The 16,869-nt window shown below is 54.7% G+C and overlaps 1 protein-coding gene across 1 annotated transcript in view; it reads left to right on the plus strand.

Moving 5' to 3' along the window:
* The window catches only part of SRL (sarcalumenin), a 33,925-nt gene that overhangs the window by 10,886 nt on the left and 6,170 nt on the right, over nt 1–16,869 (plus strand). The window contains exons 2-3 of the mRNA XM_007453479.1: nt 14,932–15,033; nt 16,142–16,237. Coding sequence (XP_007453541.1) covers nt 14,932–15,033; nt 16,142–16,237 — 198 coding nt within the window. The remainder of the gene's footprint in view (nt 1–14,931; nt 15,034–16,141; nt 16,238–16,869) is intronic.

A 16,869-nucleotide genomic window follows, 5' to 3' on the forward strand; every position in this document is an offset into this window, starting at 1 on the left:
AAGCAAAGAGACAGAGACGAGTGGGGGTGGGCAGCGTTGGAGGGTGTGTGCAGAGGGGGGCAAGGGGCTCAGGAAGGCACTGTTCCACAGTCCAGGTGAGAGACAACAGCACCTGGGGCCAGGGTTGGTGGGGGCGGGGGAGAAACAGTTAAATTGAGGATAGATTTTGAAGGTAGACAACAGGTTCAACTAAGGTTTTGGAGAAAGAAAAGAATTGTAGATGGTTTATGTGCTTTTTTTTTTTGGCTGAGCCCTGGGATCTTAGTTTCCCACAGTGAAAGTGCCACATCTTAACCACTGGACCTCCAGGGATGTCCTAATGCTTTTTTTTTCTTTTTAATTTATTTATTTTTGTTAATTTATTATTCTTGGCTGTGTTGGGTCTTCGTTGCTGCGTGTGGGCTTTCTCTAGTTGCAGTGAGCAGGGGCTACTCTTCGTTGCGGTGCACGGGCTTATTGCGGTGGCCTCTCTTGTTGCGGAGCACGGGCTCTAGAGAGTGAGGGCTTCAGTATATGCAGCACATGGGCTCAGTAGTTGTGGCTCGCAGGCTTTAGAGCGCAGGCACGGTAGTTGTGGCGCACAGGTTTAGTTGCTCCGCGGCATGTGGGATCTCCCTGGACCAGGGCTCGAACCCGTGTCCCCTGCATTGGCAGGTGGATTCTTAACCACTGTGCCACCAGGGAAGCCCCATTTTTGGAACAGCTTTACTGAGATATAATTAATATACTCTACAACTTGCCCATTTAAAGTGTACAATTCAATAGTGTTTAGTATATTCACAGAAATGTGTAACTGTCAGCACAGTCAACTTTAGAATATTTTTCTTCACCTCAAAGAGAAACCCCCGTGTCCATCAGCAGTCACCCCACCCCCTGCCCTGTTCCACCCCTGCCCAGCCTCCCATCCCCTGGCTGCCACTAATCTGCTTTCTGCCTCTGTGGGTTCCCCTGTTCTGGACATTGCATGTAAATGGAATCATGCAATATATGGTGTTTTGTGTCTGGTTTCATTCACTGAGCATCATGTCTTCAAGCTTCATCCACCGTGTAGCCTGTGTCAGTGCTTCATTTCTTTTTATGGCTGATAATATTCCACTGTATGGATGGACCACATTTTGTTTATCCATTCATCCATTGATGAACGTTTGGGTTGTTTCCACTTTTTGGTTATTGTGAATAATGCTGCTGTGAACATCGGCGTATATGTTCTTGTGTGGAGATGTGTTTTGGTGAGAGTTTATCCTACCGGTAGAAGTTCTGTATACTTTTCTAGTAGTATCCGGCTTTCAGAATTCCATCACCTGTCATTTAAGCCTCCCACCCTCTGACACGCAATAGGTGCTCCCTCAGTAGCAGTGGAATGAAGGCAGAACGAATCTGGAGGTGGGGAGGGTGCATATTTTTCTCTTCTGTCTTATTACTGATGAAACAGGGACAGAAAACTAAAATACTTGTTCGAGGCCCACCTGCTGGTTAGGGGAGCAAATTCGGGTCCTGACTCTGTCCTTCTCTTTTCTTCTTCCTCCCCAGAGTCACAGAGTTTCCAGGGCTTCCCCCCCGAACCTGCAGCTCTGCCTGGCCACTGGGGTTCCATCCCAGGGGTAAGGACTTCCCACCCTTTTGTGCTCTCCTTCCAGAAATATCCCCTGGAAGGGTAGCAAGGCCAGTTAGACCCCAGACCCACGAAGTTCTTGGAGCTCATGGGCATCAGCCCTGCTGGCCGCCTGTGGCCTTGGAGGTGGGCCATTGCCTGGGATGGGGAGCCAGGGGCAAGCCTGCTACAGCCTCCTGCAGGGAGGCTCCACTGCGCCACCAGGGAAGTCCTGAGCATGATTTCTTAAAGAATGCCGCAGGCATCTATTGTGTGAGTCTTGGTGCTCAGAGCTTTCTCAGGCTCTTCTGTGGGGTGTAAAGAGATAATGGGCCTACCTTCTGCCCTGGAGGGGGTGATAAACTAGAAGGAAAGGAAGGACACCCTCCGGTGCCCCGCCAACACACAGGTCACAGCCACACAGGGCAGGGGCTGCGTCACCTGGCTCAGTGTGGACAGTCGTGGACACTGAGTCAGCTGAGGTCAGGGAGACCTGTGTAGCCTGGGGTAGTGAGGCCCAGGAGGTGTTGTGGGGCGGTGGGACATAGCTGGTTTGAGGGACCGGGTGCGGCTGGATCCGCAGGAAGCAGAGGGTGACCCAGGCATGTGGTGATGCGGCCGTCAGCAGACCCGTTACAGGTTGGATTGTGTCTCCTGAGAAGATATGCTGAAGTCCTAACCTCAGCATCTCAGAATGCGACCTGTTTTGGAAATAGGGTTGTTGCAGATGTAGTTAGTTAGTCTGACTGGTGTCCTTAGAGGAAAAGGAGAAGAGACACAGAATAGAGGTACAGGGAGAAGGCCACGTGTGACGGAGGCAGAGACTGGAGACACCCGTTAACAAGCCAAGGGTTGCTGGGAGCCACCAGAGCTGGAGGAGACAGGAAGGCACCTCCCCTAGAGCCTTTGGGGGAAACAGCGCCCTGTGACACCTTGATATTGGACTTCTGGCCCCAGAACCAGGAGAAAATACATTTCTATTGCTTTAAGCCACCAGGTTGTGGCGCTTTGTTATAGCAGCTTTGGGAAAGGAATACAAGACCAGGCTCAGGCTTCAGTGCAGGGATTTGGGACTCCTATTCAGCAAGGGTGGGAGGCCCTTTGGGCAGGCAGCCTGCTGGATCCTCAGGTGCGGCCTGGCAGAGTCTGCATGGGGCCCATGGTAATGACCAGGAAGGGTCACCATGGGGACAGCGTGTGCGGAATGTCCACTTGCTCTTGCTCCGCTCTCCATCCTGCCCTTGGCTTTAACCTTCCTCTCTCCAGAGGAGCCACAAGAACTAAGGAGTAGATGGCACGTCTGCATGGCCACCAGGTGCCGGAGGAAGAGAAGGCTCATGCATGGTGAGAGCCTTGTCTGGTTTCAGTATTTGAAGAGACGAGATGGAGAACCCAGGGCCTTGGTGACGCTGAGCCCACCCGAGAAGGAAGCTGCTCTCGGGTTTAACTGCTTTAATGATTCCTCCCCGGATGGGATGTCCTGAGAGGGAGCCCTCCTGGAGGACTGAGAGGCCTGGCCTGCGGGAGGGATGGAGCTCGGGCTCCCCAGGAAAGTGGGGCCCACATGTCTGGGGTTCAGGTGTCTTGGGGATACAAACCGGAAACCAGTCTGCTTCCAGTGGAGATGTGAGATCTTTAGGACATTCCACCAGAGAGCAGCCTGGGTGTTCTAGCCATCTTTGTCTGTGGTGTCCAAGCTCTGGAGCCATAACTGAGGGTAACGGATGGATTTGCTCCAGAGGCTTTGGAAGTTTGTACTGCTCAAGGAGCAGCATGTGGGAGGTGGTCTTCTGCCCTTTCTCTGTGACCTGGACGCTAGAAGACTCCTCTGGTCCAGTCTTGTGACCTCTGCTGTCCTGAACTCAGAGAACTAAGAGCTGGTCTCATGCAGCTTCGCAACAAGAGAAGTCACTGCAATGAGAAGCTCGTGCACCACAACGAAGAGTAGCCCCTGCTTGCTGCAACTAGAGAAAACCCGCATGCAGCAACGAAGACCCAATGCTGCCAAAAATAAATAAAATAAATAAATTTATATTTTAAAAAAAAGCATAAAAAAAAAGATGAGGACTTCCCTGGTGGCACAGTGGTTAAGAATCCGCCTGCCAATGCAGGGGACACGGGTTCGAGCCCTGCATTGGGAAGATCCCACATGCCGCGGAGCAACTGAGCCCATGTGCCACAACTACTGAGCCTGTGCTCTAGAGCCCACAAGCCACAACTACTGAGCCTGCGCGCCTAGACCCTGTGCTCCACAACAAGAGAAGCCACTGCAATGAGAAGCCCGCGCACCACAATGAAGAGTAGCCCCCGCTCGCCACAACTAGAGAAAGCCTGTGCACAGCAATGAAGACCCAACGCAGCCAAATAAATAAATAAATTTTTTTTTTTTAAAAAAGATGAGGTTTAGGGAGCCTGTCTGTCTCAAATTTGGGGAAGCCCTTTGTGAGGGAAGTTGGAAAGATCTGGCATCTTGGCGTCTGGGTGGCAGTTCTTCTGGAAGGCTCCGTGGGCCAGGCACACAGGGTGGAATATTCGTGTGTTATTGCTGCCCTACCCTCTCCCCTTGGCTTGACCTTCCTCCCTAAACTCCTCTGAGCAGACCTGATGGCGGGGGCTCCTGGGGGTGAGATCTGCTAAGGATGACGCCTCACCCCTGAGCTGGCATGGTAGGGGGAGAGCTGTGGAGGTGGGCAGAGCTGCTGGCGGTGCCAAAGTGAAGGGGCTGCGGTAGTCGGGGCATGCAAGCTGGTGTGCGAGGCCCTTCCGAGCCGTGGAAACATTAGCTCTGATTGCTGGACAAGCAAAGTGCTGCTGAGGGGGAGCTGGAACTGCTCTCCCTTGTCTCTGGTACGGCCATAGCAGTGTCCTGGAGGCCTGAGTCGCTCCTGAAGGGTGTACTGTTTTGCTCCTTGCGCTCACTGGTCTTAAGGGTGGCGGTGAGGCCATGTGGGCAACTTGAGTGGCCTATCTCCTATCGTGCTGCCGGTTCCCAGAGCGGGGAAGGACGCTCACCCGTTCTCACACAGATGTGGCCCCGATATGCCTTTGCATTGGGGTGAAGCACAGGGTCACCTCACTTCAACAGCTGGATGGGAGGGGTCTGGGAGGCAGAAGACAGAGGGGGAGGCAAGTGTGGTTGCGGAAGTTTCTGGGTGAGTCAGGTCTGCCTGGAAGTGGGAGTCAGTGGCCGCAGGAGTTAGCCTGGGGCTGAGGAGGCCGAGGACTGGGCCCAGGGGGGTTGGTAGCTCAGGTCTGTTCCCGACCCAGGCCAGCGGGAACCATGGAGAGCTGGGCCACCCCCAGGCGCCCACAGTTCCTTGTCCGAGCTGCTTCCAGCTGGAAGAAGGGGAGAAGGACCCCGGGAAGAAAGACCTTGCCTGGCCCACTGACTGACCCCCAGAAACAGGGGGTTGAGGGGAGTAGGGTGCAGGTTCCTGTCCAAAGCTCGTTCTGTTTTTGGCCTGGCATCTTTGCTCTTCTAGGAAATTATTATTATCATACCTGACATTGTAGAATGCTTTTTTTTTGGCCATGTGACTTGCAGAATCTTAGTTCCCCGACCAGGGATTGAACCCAGGTCCTGGCACTGAAAGTGCCGAGTCCTAACCACTGGACCACTGGGAAATTCCCTGTAGAATGTTTTTAAACATGATCTGATGTTTAAAATACTCCGAAGGGGTTGACAAAGCAGGTATCATTCTCTGCGTTTTATGGGTGAATGGAGCTGGGTGTGGGGAGTGAGGAGCAGCCCATATACTAACCTGCATGGCAATGAGGAAGGCTCCAAGGAGCAGAGCCCAGCTCTCCTGGCTTCTAACGGTGTCTAGAGAGACCAGTCTGGCTCTGGGTCTCGCGGCAAAGGAAAGCCCTGAGATGTGGGCCTGGCCCAGGAAGGTGTCAGATCTGGTTCCTGAGCTCAAGAAGCAAGCTAGCTTCCTCCCACTTCCCTGGCTCGGGGAGGAGGTGGGTCTGTGTCATTATTGCTCCCCCACACCTGCCAAGCCCATGACGGCTCTGACCTGAACCCAAGGCGTTTATCTGACTGCGACCTTGGGGAGCCACACTCCTTTAGCCCCCAGTGGGTTGCTCCCTGCCTGGTACCCCAAAGTTAGACCATCAGCCCTCCCAGAGGTGGTCCTCGATCTCCCAGGGAAGTTGTTTCTTCGGGTGAGGAGGTGGAGGTGGGGGAAACCACCTGCCTGCCTCAGAATCCAACTTGCATCCCTCCCTCCTTCCTTTTCCTTCTCACCCACCTCGGCCCCTCTGAATGGAGGAAGTATTGCCAATGACTCCTGCAAGGATCTGTGCTCCCTTCAGGCAGGGAAAGCTGAGCATCCCTTTAATGATCGAGTCACACCCAGGGCTTAGGGCTTAATGTTTTGCTTCTTCCAAAGGTACTTGCCTTTTGAAAGTGAGTACTCATCCATATTCATGAATCCTCCGGGCGTCAGTGCTGAGCACGTGTGTACACCATGGCCATGGGATCCCGGGCGACTTCTCTGTGTACCTCCCAAACCAAGAATTCCCAGGAATTAGGGGTGGGGAAGGGGGATGGAGTTATTCTGTCAATCTCTGGACTTTATGGGTTAAAAACAATGGTCTTGAAGTCTTGAACATCCTTTTCAAAGGGAGGAAGAAGAGGGTAGGCAGAGAAGTCGCTGTCCGTCTGAGGCTGACTTACCCCCTCTCATTTCGAGGTGGGCGGGGGAGTGGCCAGATGCTGAGACAGCTCAAGAGACCCGGAATTGGTGGACAGCTGGGTTCCAGAACCAGCCCACTGCTAACTAGCCTAACTAGCCCTGTGGTCTTGGGATAATCACTTATCAGAGTTTTAGGATCCTGATCAGTGAAATCAAACCAGTTCGTCTGTGAGGAGGTCCCTTTTGACCCCCATCCCATGGTTTCCACTGACTGCTGCCACATTATTGTGTCCTATCCCCTGGGTGAATTATTTTGGGGCTAGAGTCCAGTCCGGGACAAGCTGTCCTGGTGGGATTAGCCTTGACTTTAGGAGCTTGGCCAGGAAGCCAAAGAACCTTCCGCGAATGGCTGCCTGGTCTTCTTGTCTTGGGGGAGGAGAGAGGGCCCCACACAACGGTGAGGGAGAGGGTCTCAGGGTCCCAGGAGGAGGTAGGCACTTCCCTCCTAAGTTCCTTTTCAGCATCAGCGTCTGTAAAGCCATCTGAAGACTCATCCAAGAGGTGAAGAAACAAGGGGCCCTGAGCAGTGAACATTTACTCTATAAATAAGGCCAAGAAAGGGCTTCCCTGGTAGCGCAGTGGTTGAGAGTCCGCCTGCCGATGCAGGGGATGCAGGTTCGTGCCCCGGTCCAGGAGGATCCCACATGCCGCGGAGCGGCGGGTCCCGTGAGCCATGGCCGCTGGGCCTGCGCGTCCAGAGCCTGTGCTCAGCAACGGGAGAGGCCGCAGCGGTGAGAGGCGCACGTACCGCAAAAAAATAAAAAATAAAAAAAAATAAAGCGTCTGGAGCCTGTGCTCTGCAACGGGAGAGGCCACAACAGTGAGAGGCCCACGTACCGCAAAAAAAAAAAAAAGGCCAAGAAAAAATGTGATGCCAGAGGGGTCGCTGCCATTGGCTCAGTCCAGGAGTGCTCAGGGACAGGATCTAGAACATGGAGGGGTTGGGCTGCCGCTCTGGCCTCGTGAACTTTGCTTCTGAAGTGCCCTCTGCTGCACCTCAGGCACCGCAGATGAGACGTCCAAGTGTCTGGGCAGAGGACAGCCTGGTGAAAGATGGGGGACTCCCTGGATGACCAGGCCACTATTCCTGACTCCCAGGGACAGGTGTGTCCAGAGGTAGAAGTGGAAAGTGATTGTACCACCAGGACTCTTTTTTTTTTTTACTGATGACACATCTGCATAATCATGTATGAGTAATGGTGTATTCTACCTGTGTGTGACTTTGCACTCAATGGTTTCAGTTCAAACGGATGAGAAGTCACGTCGACAGATGCTTGGAAACATGCGCTAAGGAGACTTGGAAGGTTGGAACTGAGTCTACATTCTGGTCCGTGAAGAGGTCGGCCAAAGCAGGTCAACCAAACAAAAGATCTTGGGTGTTGACCTCTCTTCTCCCGAGGTCCAGTTCCAAAGTCGAGACAGACTCCCTGATACTTGGTACTGAGGGTGACCCAGAACAGGGATTCTCAAACTTTGGTGTTCATTAGAATCACCTTGTGAAACACCCAGATTCACACTGACCCAACCCTGGAGATGGGGCATCTGTGCCGGGAAAGCCCTGCAGGGCTTAGATGCCATTCTCTGTGGTCCAGAGAGCTCAGCTTTGTTTCTTGGCCTGAGTGCTAGCCCAGCCCTGGATGGCCTGTTGAGCCAACACTTGACCTTGCTGTGTCTGCTTTCTCATTTCAAGAGAAGTTAATAATCCTTGCTTTCCCTGCTTCAGAGGACTGCTCGGGGGGATGAAGACCATGAAGTTACTTGGGGAAGTATGAAGTTCTGTGTGAAGGTCAGATGTCATCTAGCTCTGTGCCGGGTGCATGTTGATCAGCAAAGTGAAAAGATGCTGTGACGGGGGGCTTCTTGGGCTGCTGGAGAAAATGATCAAGAGGAGGAATTTTTAGGCAAAAGGCAGGGGAGACAGGAGAGTGGTTGTCAACCACCCCACCCCACCTGACTTAGGCAGTGGGACAGACAGACCCAAGGAGAGCTGCTGGGCAGGAAGTACCAAGGCGGTGGCTGAACCCCAGCTCCTTCATCTCCCCTCACCCACTAGGCCCTTCCATGGAACCCTAGCATCTCATGGGACATGGTTTGCAAACCATGTGGGAGCAGAAAGAACTCTAGACTGAGGGCCATGAACTTGGGCTCTGTCCCAACTTTACCCCTGATCTTGGGCAAGTCTCTAAAGCTCCCCAGCCAGAGCTTCCTCCTCTGCAGTGGACTCACCAAGTTCCCTGGCAACTCCGCAGTAACCTGAGTCTGCACAAGTGTTTGGGAAGAGCTGGGAAAAGTCCAGTGTTTGGTGGTGGAGAGAGGAGAGAGGAACTGAGCCTGGGGTTCCCGCTAAGGCTGTGGGAGGGTGGGGGAACAGCTGAATGGTTGACCCCACCCCCACCCCCCAGAGAAAGGCTGATGGCAGAGGGGGCATCAGGAGAGAAAGCAGAGCCAGTTTATGCCGTGTTGCCTGGGGAACCAGCCTGTCAGGCTCAGGGGCCTTCCCATGATCGCCCAGGCTGAGCTGGGGACTTGCTATTCACGTACCCTGTCCAGGGCCCGGGCGGCTGCCTTGACATTAGCACATACAGTGCGGTACTACGTGTCCTGGGGTAGACTGAGACTCATCTTACCAGGCTCTCACACCGGCCAGCATGTCCTGGGTCCTCTGGGTCCTCTGCGTCCCCCACCCCTCCTCCAGGGCCGCTAGGGGGCTTCAGCAAGACCCTAGGGAGGCCAGGGTGGGTGGTAAGACACTGGGTTTGATTTCACAGAATTGAACTGAGTTTAACTGGAGGCCCTTAAAGCCTCTGATTGCCTCCTGGAGGAGAGATTGGGCCCAATGGCACAGCTGCTTCCTGGGGATTGAGCTCTGGGGACCCAATGGCATGGCTTGTTCCATTGAGAGACTTTCTGTCAGAGAAGTTATTTTTAGCCTGGGAAGGAAGGTCACAGGGCATGAAACCATCACCCTGGGTTTTTTTTTCCCTCCAAATTGCTTAGCGGAAGGGCAAGGGCAGCTTGGCCCTAAGTCATAAAAACCAGGGAAGAGTATGGATGTAAATGTGTATACACACATGTACCCACTTGACTTCCTGTCCAGGGTCCAGGTGTGGAAATACACAACAGTGAAAAGGTCACGTATACCTCCAAAGTCTGGGGTCCTTATCTCCCTTCAGAGGATGCAGCTCTCTCACCCCCACGGGACAGATGGTGTTTTGACAATATTAGAAATGCCACAGGCAGTCAGACCCACAGTCTGTTCAGCCCGGTATCACCACCATCAACAACACCATCAAAATCACTATCACCACCATCATCATCACCATCATCATCAACAACATTAATAGTAGAGGGTGACAAGGCCTGTTGGAAAGGGCTGGATTCCCTAGAGGAGAATCCTTGACCACTGCTATTTCAAGGTCAAATGCAAAGGCCTGTTGACCCATCTAAGTTGGGAGCCTCCAGTGGGCACGTGGGTGGGGAGGGGCCAAGAGCAGAAGCCTTGGGGTCAGGATAATTTGGCTGAGCAGAGGTTTGTAGCTTTGGCTGCATGTTAGAATTGCTCCCCAATTATATTTTTTGGGGGGTAAAGTTCTGATGCTGGGGCTACAGCCTGGACTAATTCAATCAGAACCTCTGAGGAGGGGGAGAGGAGTGGGATCAATACACAGTCAGTGTCAAGAACCACTGGTTCAGAGGCAGTTTTCTGAGCTCATGTAGACTGTGCTTCTCAAACTGTAATATGCGACAAATGAATTGTTAAAATGCAGATTCTGATTCAGTGGTTCTAGGCTGGGGCCTGAGAGTCTGCATCTCTACCAGGTTCCCAGGTGATGCTGATGCTGCAGGGGCCTGGACCACACGCTGAGTAGCACGGGTGTTGGGGGGGGGAGTAGGATGGGGTAGGGGGCAGGGTAGAACCCTTCTGTAGGGTCAGGCAATCTCCTCTGCAGCTCTGGAGTTAAATGGCCTCAGCCAGTTGCTAGCTGTGTGATGTTGGGCAAGGCATTCAGTGCCTCTAATTCCAGTCCTCTCATCCATATAATGGGGATGAGTAAGACTTGTTTTACAGAAGTAAGCAAGTTGAGTAAGATCAAGTAAGTTCATGTTTTATACATAAAGTGCTCAAGCATTGCCTGGCACACTGAATAATTGTACAAATGTATCTCACATATATCTTGCTGCTCAGAGGCCTGTCAATCTCTTGGATTAAACCAAATTCCCGCCATAAGATTTTTTTCCAGAGGTTGTCGGGGGTGGGAGGGGGGGGGTGGGCGGGGGGAGATAGAGATGCAAGCAAAGGAATCACAGGACTTACAGGTATTCAGGTGGTAATGAAAGAAAATTTTAATGAGTAACCTCCAGCTCCCCCCACTAAGGGACCAGGAATTCCTATTGTACCCAAATCTCCCCATGGACCTCTTCATAGCACTTTCTGGGGGTCAGGCAGGGTCCCAGCTCTGGGAACAGAGGGAGGATTAAGCCTTGGTTCCTGCAGTCCAGGAGTCAGAGAGGGCGCGTGCAGGGAGGGGCGAGGTACCAGCGGGAAGGGGTTCCTCTGTGCTCCCCTCAACACAGCGTAGCATGGAAGGCCTGGACAAGGAGCAGGCAGTTCTGGGTTCCACTTGTCCTCTAGCCACCTGGTGTCTTGGGCAAATCAAAGAATTTCTCTAGACCTTCACCTCTGAAACCTGGCTGACAGTAATAAGGGAGGTGAATGTGGTCACAAATGTGAAGGTTGTTGGGGGAAGTGTTATATCAACATGTGGGCTCCTTTATAATAAAAGGCACCCAAACTTCCCATCCTTCTGAATTTGACAGCAGGTTGTATCTGTGAGGGTTAATGAGAAAATATTTGCTCCTGGCCCCTGGAGGCTTCCCTAGCTTTCAGGGAACAAGGGGGTGGGTACCCCGAGGCAGAAGGGGTAGGTACCCCCAAGAAGTGGCTTTTCTTTGTGGGAGTCACAGCTGGGCCTGAGAGAGGAGGCACTGTACCCAGCAAGGAGGAGGGATGCTGCTTCCTCAGAAAGAGTCTTGTGAATCAAGGGAGACCTGGGGATGTCTCAGCTACCCTGAGGCAGGGCACCCATGGTCCCGTCCCCTCATCCCCATGTGTCGGCAATGTTCCCCCTCTGTGGGTCTCCTCCTTAAACAGGTCCCAACCTGGGTGGGAGCGGGCAGAAGGGTTAGGCCCTACCCTCCCTTTTGACACCATTGTCCAAATAAATCACACTTGTCCCTTGACAGAGGCATCTGACACAGACTGGGCCCCTTCCTGCCCTCTTCTTTGCTCTCCCAGTGCCCTTGGCTCTCCCCTTAAAGCTCTGGGCCCTTAGAAGGGGATCCCCTCAGGAGGGGTTCGCTAAGGCCACCAGGAAGCCCAGGCCTGCCCGTTTTGTGTATCTCTTCCTCCTAAGGCCATGTCCCCTCTAATCTTAGGTAGAGAGGCCAGCAAATGCCTGCCCTTAAGGGGATAGAATTGGATGTGTGACTTAAGGTTGAGAGCCACAAGTAATCCCCTAAGTGCTCTGCTCCTTAAGCTAAGAGGATCTGGCCAGCACACACCTGTTTTCACTACTTTGCTGGTAGCAATAGAAAAAGCACGCTGGTTAATGACTCTAGGAACTGATAAGGGGTGGGGTGGACATGCATCTGTCCTATCCTGGAAAGATCTCCGGGTAAGCCAGGCTGCACGTGCCTGCCCGAAAGGCTGAGGAAGGGCTGGAAGGGCTCGCCCAACTTCCATCCCCACGGGGAGGCTGGAGAGGCAGGGTCAGGGGCGGGGCTCGGGGTGGGTCAGCTGCTCGCTCTGAGCCAAGGCTCCCATCAAGAGGGAGGCTCTGCCGGCCACGCAGGGCGGTAATGAAGACCAGGGAGGGAGGAGCCCCACAGTCCCGCTGGCCCACACCGCTCTCCTGGAGACAGGAGCTAGGCTGAGTTAGACTTTTGAGAAGCAAAGCGTGTGCCAACCCCTTGACATTTACCAATCGTGTTCTAATCATCTAGAACTGCAAGTTTCCGCTTCGGGTGGCACAGAAGATGTTGGCAGTTTGTTGGAGAATCATTTCTCTGCTGGAGACGCAAGTCTAGAGGAGAAGGAAAGGGCGCTTCAGGCAGAAGCGGCCCCTGGAGAGACGAACCAGCTCCTTCACCCCACAGATGGCAGGGAGGCTGGGGGCTCGGAGAAGACAGCCGCCGGGGGCCCCGCCACCAACCGCCTGGGCTCTGATCCTGAAGCCAGCCTCTCCAAATCCTCAGCCTCCGAGTCAGCTCCCCCCGGGGAACCTGCGGGGTCCGGGGAGGGAGATACGGGCCCACCTGGAGCAAGCGCCCTTCCCCCAGGAGGGGAGGCGGGGGCGCCAGAGCTCAGCTCAGGAGAGGGCCCAGGACTGGAGGCGGAGGGACAAGCTGGGAGTGGCGAGGTCCCCGAGGAAGCCGCGGAGGCGCTAGGGGACGACCCCGCGCCGGGAGCAGCAGCAGGGCCCCCAGAGCCTGAAGACTCAGGGGACTCTCCCAGCAAGGAGGTCGAGACAGGAGGGGAGGGCAGCCCAGCGCCCGGTCAGGAGCCAGAATTACCAGATGGAGTCGCGGACTTGGACGCAGAAGCCGCGGAGGGGGCGGAGGACCAGGGGGAGCCCAGCCCCAGCCCAGCGTCGGACACGCGCGCAGAGGTGGGGGGCGCGCAGGAGGACCGCCCCGCAGAGGGGATGCCCGAGGACCATGAGGACGCGGCCTCCCACGAAGTGGGGGGCGAAGAATCCGAAGAGGACAGCGGCGACGGGGCTAGTTCGGAAGAAGCAGGGGGCTCCTCGGAAGAGGAAGAAGCCGGGGAGGAAGTCGGGGAAGGAGCCCAGGAAGCGGCGGGAAGCGCGAGCAGCGGGGAGGAGGGGGCCCGACCGAGCGCTGAGGAGTTGCACGCGGGGCCCGAGGGGGCCGAGGCGCAGGAGCCCAAGGAGGAGGGGCCTCAGGGTAGGGGATCCCAGGGCTGCTCCGGGCACCTCCGCGGGGGAGGCGGGGTGGCGGGGGCGTGGCGGCTGCTCCGGGAATTGGGGCGGCTGAGGTCTTCCCGGAGGTCTTGTGTGTAGGGGCAGGCAGGGACCCGCAGGGCGGGAGAGCCCCCAGCCAGCCCCGGGTTCGTGGGGTGGAAGCCCCAGGGGGGTTGCCCGGCCCTTGGGGTGCCTTCGGGCTGTTCATTAGCCACTTATCCCCACTTCGGAGGGACCCTGGAGAGCCCAGAGGAAACTGATCACGTTATAGGCCATCAGAAACTTACCGGTTAAGGTCCCTCAATGCACTTTAACACAGACCGGTGCCTTAACCCAAAGGAGGGGGTGGCGGTGGGGTGCATAGTGGCAGGATTTCAGGCCCAGAGGCAGGCTGGTGGGTGTGAGGGGGCACTGCGGGACCATGTTGGTGGGCTAGCTCCTGGGATCTCCCCTTGAAGACTAGGCTATGTCAGGATGGAGATAAGAAACCTCAGGCTGTCTGTGACACTAATGTCCCACAGATGTCCGTCCACCTGGAGCACCAGCAGCTTTGCTTGCTCTCAGTGCCGGGGAACGGAGGTAGGGGGTGGGGGTGGGCAGGGCCAAAGCTGCTGGGCAACATTAGAGGCTGTAGCATCCTGGGGAGGTGTGGCCTCATCCACCAAGTACACTGCCCGGGACCAAGAACTGGCTTGTAGGATGGAGGCACTGGGGTCAATCTCCACTTTCCAGCACAGGTTTCCTTGCAGAGTTTAGTTTGCACACCTGTCAGGTACTCGCACTGGGGGAGCAAGTCCCTCCCCTTTCCCTGGCCTCCCAGTTCTGGATCTGATCTCAGAAAGAATCACTCTTTTGAGGTGCTGCATGAGGCACATTGATTCTTCTCTTCTCCCTTCCCTCCTGGAACTGGTCTCCCTCTGCCCCACAGGCCAGGTCTATCCTCCTTCTATCACCTAAAATCCTTTGTGCAATCAGCCCCCATAGAAACAGCTGTGTTGTTAGAGGCCCAGGAATGTGAGCACCCCTCCCTGGAACCTCAGGTGGTCAGGGACATCTCTTGCTGGGCCTCTCCCTCCCTCCTCCCCACTCCGCTCCCCAAGACTCCCTGTAGCAGCTCTTCCTGATAAAATGCTCACTTGACCAGGCCAGTGGTTCTCTTAGAACCCAAAATGCAGACTCCTATAAACCACTCCTCTCAGGAAGTTTTCTAACTCCCCCTGCTAAGACTTCGTACGCACACTTCTTAGGCCCTCCTAGCTTCTGGAATCTTTCCTTCCATACCTACCCACATCGCTGTCTGTAATTATATTACTTTCCAGGTTATTTCACCCCCTCTCCCCGCCAGACTGTAGAAAACTCCACAAGGGCAGAGCTGGGTAGGTTTTGCGCACCACGGCATTCACAACGCTGTGCTCCGTGCTTGGTGTATGTAGTAGGTGCTCAATCAACAGTTGTTGAATACCGAAAATGGATCGAGGAGCTTAACAAGTTGAGTTTGAATTTTAAAACTCCCTCATAGAAACAGGGCTCCTTGCAGTTGAAGCTGGCAAGCCTTGGTCGGCACTTGCTCACAGCCCCGCCCTTGCCCTACTGGAGGGAACCTAGAGCCACTGGCTCCTAGTCCTGCCCTAACCCTGCTCTCTGCTTCTCTCCCCAGAAGAGGCGGAAGATGTGAGTGAGGAAGCCCCGCTGAGGGACCGCTCCCACATTGAGAAAACTCTGATGCTGAATGAGGACAAGCCAACTGATGATTTCTCTGGTAACCGGGGGCAGGAGCTGGGAGGTTGGGGGGGCTGGGGTGGTAGGGGTGGGGCGGGGGATGGGCTGTGTGGTGTGTTGGTGGGGACCTGGGCTGGGCTGGGAGAGCCCTGTGGCCAGTGACCACGCAGCGCCTGGCGGGGCATGGCTGCAGCTCTGAGGCCAGCAGGCACCCCAGGGAGGAGGAGCGCCCTGGAGATGGGGGGCTTCATGGAGAAGGCTCCATGCGCAGCATCCAAGGCTGGGGGGCTCTGGGTTCGTGGGGAGGAGGAAAGGCGATTCAAGCAGAGGGACCAGCGAAAGGGTGGAAGGCAAATCCCAGTACTGCTGCCTGGGGACGGTGCAGCCTCCAAGTCATGGCCAGGGAGGGTTGTTCATCACTTTGGCTTTGATTTTTTCAGTTGATAAAGCCCTTTGGTGTCCAGTATTTCATTTCATTCTTGTAATAACCCAAGGCTTTCAGCAGGGCTTACTGTCTCCTCTTAATCGATGAGCTGGTGAAAGCAGGGCTTTGCTCTGGCACACAGCTGGAGACGGGCAGCTCACGGGCAGGGTCTGGAAAGACTGACCCTCAGTGGCCCCGTGTTCTTCCCTCCCTGTGCCTCACCCCACGAGCCCCTTCTCCCTGGAGCCACACTCTTCTCAAGAAGATACTTGGGATGTCTGAATCCTCCCAGGGGCACCGAGGATGCGGTGAAGGGTGCAGGGCTGGGGCGGCCATGCCTCCTTGCCCTCTAAACCTAAGGCAAGCATGAGTACAGTTTGCGGGGGCAGAGAGAAGGAGGTGGGGTTCCCATCTGCCATAGAAAGGGCCTTCAGGTAGCTGCAGGCTGAAGTGGTGCTTCTGGACACACTGTTGAGGGGAAGGAGAAGAGGGTTAGGTTAAAAAAGAGCTCTGGAGGCTTTCAGGGTTTGGGGGGATGCCTTTCGGTTTAAAGATTTCTGAGGGTTGGGATGTGCACCAGCTCCCCCCAGGAACACTGATGTACTGCACGGCCCCTGCTCCCCACCAGGCGGGGCCGGAGCCGCCCTGGGGAGTGAGACGGATCCACAGAGGTGAAGCCACCCGGTGAAGCCCCTACCTGACCCTTGCCCTTCTCTGCCCCCAGTGGTGCTGCAGCGGCTTCGAAAGATCTACCACTCATCCATCAAGCCCCTGGAGCAGTCTTACAAATACAATGAGCTTCGGCAGCATGAGATCACAGGTACCTCTAGTGTGCGGAGGTCGGAGGTTGGGCCTATACCTCTGACTGTCCACACTTCTCTGAGCCCTCAAGGGGAGTTCTCCTGAGTTATCAGGGAGGGGCAGAGATCTCAGTGGCACGAACCATCCTTTCCCAGCAGGTGTGCCCCTTAATTTGCACAGGGCTTTATGGGAGAGCAAGTGTTTCATCTGTGAGCATTCATGCAGGCAGTTTTGGTTTCCAAGGATGGAGATGCCAACTTCCATCCCTCCTGTGCTCAAGAGCCACGAAGGGCTCCCCATTCACATACAGGTCGTATCTTCAGTCCCCTGATTGGCCTAGAATCCTTCCCTCCTCCTAATGGCTTCTCAACTCAACTTCCCTTGGGTCTGGATTCTTTCAAAAATTGATTTTCAAAATCATAAAAATAAGATATACTTGTTGCCAAAAAAGTTCTGTGCAAAATAGTATAGATTGAAAAATAAAAATCTCTTTCTTGATTTCCAGCCTCTCTAATTCCACTCCCAGAGACAGCTGCTGCCGTGGTTTCTCATGAATACTTCCAGATATCGCTCTGCTTACATGAGCATATCCAAGGGTGTCTTTTCGTTTGTTTTACAAAGATGGGATCACACCACAGAGCTGCTCTTTCT

This window comes from Lipotes vexillifer, unplaced genomic scaffold, assembly GCF_000442215.2.
Source record: "Lipotes vexillifer unplaced genomic scaffold, Lipotes_vexillifer_v1.1 scaffold914, whole genome shotgun sequence".
NCBI lineage: Eukaryota > Metazoa > Chordata > Mammalia > Artiodactyla > Lipotidae > Lipotes > Lipotes vexillifer.